Source organism: Dipodomys ordii, unplaced genomic scaffold (genome assembly GCF_000151885.1).
Source record: "Dipodomys ordii isolate 6190 unplaced genomic scaffold, Dord_2.0 Scaffold143, whole genome shotgun sequence".
In the NCBI taxonomy this organism is placed as follows: domain Eukaryota; kingdom Metazoa; phylum Chordata; class Mammalia; order Rodentia; family Heteromyidae; genus Dipodomys; species Dipodomys ordii.
Window position 1 is genome coordinate 3,034,255 of NW_012267359.1, and position 6,912 is coordinate 3,041,166.

Genomic DNA, 6,912 nt, shown 5'->3' on the forward strand with positions numbered 1-6,912 from the left:
GGGGGCGGTATTTTTTATTGTATAGCAGGAGGAACATCCTCCCCTGGGGACCAAGAAAAGGCAATTTCTCTGTCCTCAATCCAGAGTCCTATGGGCTTTTCTTACATGGATGTGGGGGGTGGGGGGCACCTCCAGGCCAGAACCCAGAATAAGAACTGCCATCCCGCAAGTGCACCACGGGGGGCCTGGCTTAGTCTTGAGGGGAGTCGGTGGAGAAGGGGACCCAGTTTGGCCTGCATCACTTGGGTGTGACCCTGAAGACCCGGATGTGGATAGCCGAGTTGTTGCGGATCCGGGTCAGCGGCTCTCGCGCATCAGACTCCGGTTCCAGCTCATCCACGAGTTCCACGGTGGAGGTATTGGCGGCCACCTGCAAGGACCCGAAGCTGCCGGCCTGCAGCTGCAGGGCGATGTTGATGGCACGGTTGATGGCCAGGCCCAGCCCGTGGATGTAGATTTCCGTGCACGCGTTCGGGCCCCGCGCCCCTCCGTCCAGCAGTTTCTGACAGCGGGCCAGCTGGGCCTTAAAGTCAGTCTTCATGTTGACGTATATGTCGTTGGGCCGACGGGGCAGGCGGTGAGGAAGGCGTTTCCTCAGGGTGTATTCCACCGGGTCCAGCTCGGCCTCCGCGGGCCCGCGGGGCTCTCGGTTTTCCGCCATGCCGTGGGGCCTGACACCGAAAAGGGACGAGATTCAAGGGGGCACCCTGGCGGCTGGGCCTCCTCTGGTCTCCCTCCCACCTCCGCCGCCATCGTCCTCCTTCCTCACCCCCAGGTCTCGCTCTTCCGCCCCTCCATGTCCCTCCACCGCCCCTTTCCCCGGCTGCCCAGCACCCACCCTCTCTGGTGCGCCGTGCCTGGGCTCCGTGCGCTCGCAGCCGTCTCCGCCAGGCCCCTCAAGGCCTGGGCCGAGCCGCCCAAGCGAAAGGTGAGGTCCTCGGCCGGGCCTCGAAGGTGGGGAGAAGAGGGGTTCCGCCGCAGGCACCCCCGGACCGCGGCTGCAAACGCGGCAGCGCAGTGCGCACGCGCGCCCTGCCGCTGCGCAGCGCATTCAGGCCACCGCGGTCCGGCTATCGCCTTCCGGGCTTCCGTTCGCCCGTCGCTTTCTTAGGTGCTCGCGAGATTTGCGCAAGCCAAGGCGAAGTTAGCGCCGCGAGGGTTCCGGCGGTGACGTGATCGACACGTGCACGCCTCTAGGGGGTGTGGTTACATGGCAAGGAGGGCGGGGCTAAGTGATGTGGGCGTGGATAAATGAAGCTGAGTGGGCGTGGCCGTTGGAGGGAGGAGCCTATGCAGTTGGGCCAATCCAAGCTCAGCGCGGGAACGGTTCCGGGAGGGAGGGACCAGGCGGGAAGCTAATTTTGAGGGGACTTGGAGGACTGTGAAGTCGAGTAGGGCGAGATAGCGATCGTGCTGGGAGGTCAGATCTCTGAGCCGACTGCAGCTGCCTGGACAGGGCTGACTTCCAGCCCAAGATTGCAGTAGCCCAAGAACTGAGTGGGACCATCCAGATGAAGGCCAGATCCCCACCTAGGACTAAGGAGTACTCTAAGAGGCACTTAGTTCAGGGGAACCCACCCCTGGGACAACCCCTGGACCAGGGACACGTGTCCCCTGCGGGGAAGGCTGAGGCCTCACTCGCAAGGGGCCGTTGTGTTGGCTTTTGGGGCCCGGAGTGGCACATGCACCCCATCCTAACGCTCCCATCCTGCCACGGAGCTGTGAATCTCTAACTTGACCAAAGGTTGGAAATAGAACTTCACTCTCAGCACCGCCTTCATCCTTTAGTTTCCTCTTCCTTCACTAAAGATTCTTATTGACAACTTTGGGGGTTCTTTTTTTGGGGGGGGGTTCTTTTGAGATGAGATGGAACAATTCGACATAATAGGGGTATCGGTCCACAGGCTTAAGGCGATTCTTTTGGAAAAGTATGCACAAATTCATCCTCAAATTTATTATGGAAAGGCAAAAGCTAAAACGATTTTAAAATAGTTGTCGGTTTTAAGGCAACTATCTGACTTTTAAATGTATGAAGTGGAGGTATGGCTCAAGTGGTAGAGCACCAGCCTCAAAGTGAGAAATCCTGAATAGAAGCCCCAGTATCCATACACTGGAGGGGGGGGGGAGGGAGACTATATAATAATTAGGGCCCAGATGCATTGGTTCACTAATATTGGCTACAGGAGAGAGAGAGATAAAAGATGTGAAATTCCAGTCTGAAGTCAGCCAGAGCAAAATTAAGATATCCTATCTAAAAAATAACCTAAAAGAGCTAGGTGCTGGTGGCTCACGCCTGTAATCCTAGCTACTCAGGAGGCTGAGATCTGAAGACCTCGGTTCAAAGCCAGCCCAGGCAGGGAAGTCTGAGAGAATCTTATCTCCAGTAAACCACTAGAAAACCGGAAGTGGTACTGTGGCTCAAGCATATAGTGCTCACCTTGAGCTGAAGAGTTTGACAGCACCCAGGCCCAGAGTTCAAGCCCCACCAACGACCCAAAAAAAAACTCTAAAAGCAAAATAGGTTTGAAAAGTGGCTCAAGTGACTGCTTGACCACAGGACCATCAAACTATAAAAATCGGCAAAGTATAAAATGAGTATCACTGGTTTATTTCTATAATCCTAGCGACTCTGGAAACTGGAGATCTGAAGGATCCAGTTTCAAAACCAGCCCATGTAGATAAGTCTGAGCCTCCATCTCCAAAATTAGCAAAAAAGTAAGGGTAAGCTGGGTGCTGGTGGCTCACGCCTGTAATCCTAGCTACTCAGGAGGCTGAGATCTGAAGATTTGCAGTTCAAAACCAGCCAGAGCAGGAAAGTGTCTGAGACTCTTAATCTTCAATTATATACCAGAAAACTGGAAGTGGTGCTGTGGCTTGTGGTAGAGCACTTGCCTTGAGCAAAAAAGCTCAGGGACAATGTCCAGGCCCAGAATTCAAGCCCCACGACTGATAAAAAATTACTAAGTAAAAAAAATAAATAAGGCTAGAAGTACAGATCAAGTGATAGCTAGCCAACTAAGTAATCTTGGGCCTTTGTGATGAAATCCCAGTACAGCCCCCCAAAAGTGCTTTATTGGAGCCAGGTTCTGGTGGCACTCATACCTATAATCCTAGCTACTCAGGAGGCTGAGATCTGAGGATTTCAGTTCAAAGCTAGCCCAGGCAGGAAAGTCTGTGAGACTATTTCCAATTAACCACCAGAAAACTGGAAGTGGTAGAGGGCTAGCCTTAAGTGAAAGAGCTCAGGTACAGTACCCAGGCCCTGAGTTCAAGCCCCATGACTGACAAAAGAAAAAAAAAAGTATATTATTGGCAGAGACAGGTAAAGTACACAGCCCAGAAACACAAGTACAACAAACTTATTTTCCTTTTGTGCCAGTACTAGGGCTTGAACTCAGGACCTAAGCACTGTCCTTGGCTTTTTCACTTAAAACTGGCTGGCACTCTACCACTTGAGCCACTGCTCCACTCTGGCTTTTTGCTGGTTAATTGGAGATAAGTGTCTTCTAGATACTTCTAGATAGCTGAGCGCCTGTAGCTCACACCTGTAATCCTAGCTACTCAGGAGGCTGAGATATGAGGATCGCAGTTCAAAGCCAGCCCGGGCATGAAAGTCCGTGAAACTCTTATCTCCAATAAACCACCAGAAAACCGGAAGTGGTGCTGTAGCTCAAGTGGTAGAGCGTTTGTCTTGAGCTGAAGAGCTGAGGGACAGCGCTCAGGCCCAGAGTTCAAGCCCCATAACCAAAAAAAAAAAAAAGTATAGATACTTCTAGACTACCTGAGCTGGTGAGCTGGTCTCAACTCTCAATCCTCAGATCTGTCAGCCTCCTGTGTAGCTAGAATTACAGGTGTAAGCCACAAGTGCTGGGCTAGCCAGTCCTGGGCTTGAACTCTGACCCTTGGCACTATCCTGAAGCTTTTTTGCTCTAGGATAGTGCACTGCCACTTAAGCCACAACTCTACTTCCAACGAGATGCTTTTTGGAGATTAATCGGAGATAAGAGTCTCGCAGACTTTCCCACCCTGGCTGGCTGCAAACTATTGATCCTCAAGATCTCAGCCTCTTGAATAGCTAGACTTATAATAGATGTTAGCATAGTTGCCTGGCTCATGATGATTTTTTGTCGTTGTTCTTGTAGGTCGTGGGGCTTGAACTCTAGGCCTAGGTGCTGTCCATCAGCTCTTCAGCTCACAGTGAGCACTCTAACACTTGAACCATAGCAATACTTTCTGGGAGTTTAGTAGAGAGAAGAATCTCATGGACTTCCCTGTCTGGGCTGGCTTTGAACAGTGATTCTCAGATCTCAGCCTCCTGAGTAGCTAGGATTACGGGTGTGAGCCACTGGCTCCTGGTTTGAAATAACGCTTTTAAGTAGAACAAGAACTGAAGCTAAATAATACAAGCGTATGGTAGATATGAATCTAAAATCTGGAGCCATAAGACATGAAGATGAGCCAGGTGTTGGTAGCTTAGGCCTGTAATCATAGATAATCAGGAGGCTTAGATGTGAGCAAACCCCAGGCAACACTGCCTTCTGCAAGGCAGGTGCATTTTGTCCCAGCTAGACCAGATCCTACTAGGTAGGTTATATGTGACTTGTTCATTGCTCATTGGTGACACTGCTAGTGGAATGTAATTAATTTTAATGTCTGATTATTAACAACACACAGATTATGAATTTTCACTACTGACAGTGTGTATGTGTGTATGTTTATAAGTAAAGAACTTTTTGTTGTTTGGGGTTTTTTTGGTGTAGGTCCTGGAGCTTGAACTCAGGGCCTGGATGCCATCCCTGAGATATTTTTGCTCATGGATAGGACTGTGCTCCACTGCTTGAACCACAGCTCCTCTACCATTTCAGTGATTTTTTTTGTTAGTTGTAGGACTTGAACTCTGGGCCTGAGTGCTGTCCCAGACCTCTTCAGCTCAAGGCAAGTGCTCTTCCACTTGAGTCACAGTGCCACTTCTGGTTTTCTGGTGGTTAACTGGAGATAAGAGTCTCACATACTTTCCTGCCCATGCTGGCTTTGAACCTTGATCCTTAGATCTCAGTCTCCGGAGTAGTTAAGATTACAGGTGTGAACCATGACCACAAGGATGTTTTATTTATTTTTAAATTTTAAGTAGTTGTACAATTCAGCAAGTTAGATTGTGACTATAATGTGTCTAAAGCATCTTATGAAGATGTTTTGCAGCCAGGCGCTGGTGGCTCACACCTGTAATGCTAGCTACTCAGGAGGTTGAGATCTGAGGATTGAGGTTCAAAGCCAGCTGAGCAAGAAAGTCCATGAGACTCTTAACTCCAATAAACCAATAAACCGGAAGTGACCCTGTAGCTCAAGTAGTAGAGTGCTAGTCTTGAGCTGAATAGCTGAGGGACAGCGCGCAGGCCCAGAATTCAAGCCCCACAACATGGCATTAATAAAAAAAATTGGCAAACTTTTCTTTCTTAAAATTCTGGAGTTTGGGGGCTGGGAAGGTGGCTCAGTGGTAGAGCGCTTGCCTTGCATGCATGAGGCCCTCGGTTTGATTCCTCAGCACCACATAAGCAAAAAGAAAAAAGCCGGAAGTGGTGTTGTGGCTCAAGAGGTAGGGCGCTAGCCTTGAGCTGAAGAGCTGAGGGACAGCGCCCAGGCCCAGAGTTCAGGCCCCACGACTGGACCCCCCCAAAAAAAAGAATTCTGGAGTTTGAAGTTATGGCCTGGGGCTTGTTTGGCAAGCAATCAACCACTTCAGTAAGCTACACCCCAGCCATAAAAACTTAGTTATGCAAATACATAAGTTTTGACGCTTAGTTATTTGATAAAGGCTCATTACCAAACAATTGAGTTTAAGACAGTCTTATCTCTTGACTTAAAAAACAATTAGCAGAACCTGACATTAAGGTGGGGGGGGGGAGAAACTGAGGGTGTGGCTCAAGTGGTAGTGCAGGCCAGAGTTTTAACCCCAAAACCAGCAAAAGATTTAAAAAAAAAGGGTGGGGAACAGGACACTAGAATCACCCCTGTAATACTAGCTACTCTGGAGATTGAGACCCGGAAGATGGGGAGATTTAACGCTGGGGGAGGGGGGTATTTGGGGAATGCAGATAAGTCTGCAAGACTCCAATGAACCAGCAAAAACAGCTGGACTAGAGATGTGGCTTAAGTGGTAGAGCACCAGGCTACCAAGGGCAAAAAAATCTGAGTTCAAACTCAGTACCACTGGAAAAAAAAGTTAAATGAACTAAGAACCCCAGTAAACCCCCCAAAATAAATAGCTTTTTTTCTCCCTTTGTCAGTAGTGGGGTTTGAACTCTGGGCCTGGGAGCTATCCCTGAGTTCTTCAGCTCAAGGCCAGTGCTCTACCACTTGAGCCACAGCACCACTTCTGGTTTTCTGGTGGTTAGAGATAAAGGGTCTAATAGCCTTTCCTGCCCGGGCTGGCTTTGAACCTCGATTCTCAGGTCTCAGCCTCCGGAGTAGCTAGGATGACAGGCGTGAGCAACAAAAGCTTTTGAGTCAGGAAAAAAAAAAGCTGTCATGAGCTTATAGACTATTCTAGAAGTGTTATGTGCCTAAAACTTCACTTCTACTGACCTAAGTGGTACTGGGAATTGAATTCAGGGTCTCACTGGTCCTAGGCATTTTTCTCTGTGTGTGCAATTATTGGAGCCTGACCTCAAGGCCTTGCTCTGTCAGTTTTTTCTCTCGAGACTGATGCTCTAACCCCTTGAACCACAGCTCCACTTACGGCTTTTTGCTGGTTCACCGGAGACAAGGGTCTCCTAGACTTTTACTTCCCGGGTTGGCTTCGAACCGGGATCGCAGCCTCCTCAGCCTAGTTGGGAGTGAGCTAAGGGCGCTCGGTTTGCAGTTGGGAAGTTTGTCGCCTGCAACCTGGGCGGACTCCCGGGAGGCGGCGGGCTG

The 6,912-nt window shown here is 49.9% G+C and overlaps 1 protein-coding gene across 1 annotated transcript; it reads right to left on the bottom strand.

The window, feature by feature from the left end:
- Window positions 1–1,111, bottom strand: Pop7 (processing of precursor 7, ribonuclease P/MRP subunit (S. cerevisiae)). The gene is made up of 2 exons (XM_013031759.1): window positions 839–1,111; window positions 1–671 (listed from the first exon to the last, which is right to left on the bottom strand). The coding sequence occupies exon 2, from the start codon at window positions 659–661 to the stop codon at window positions 239–241; it is 423 nt and encodes a 140-aa protein (XP_012887213.1). The 5' UTR covers window positions 662–671; window positions 839–1,111; the 3' UTR covers window positions 1–238.
- Between the last annotated feature and the right edge of the window lie 5,801 nt (window positions 1,112–6,912).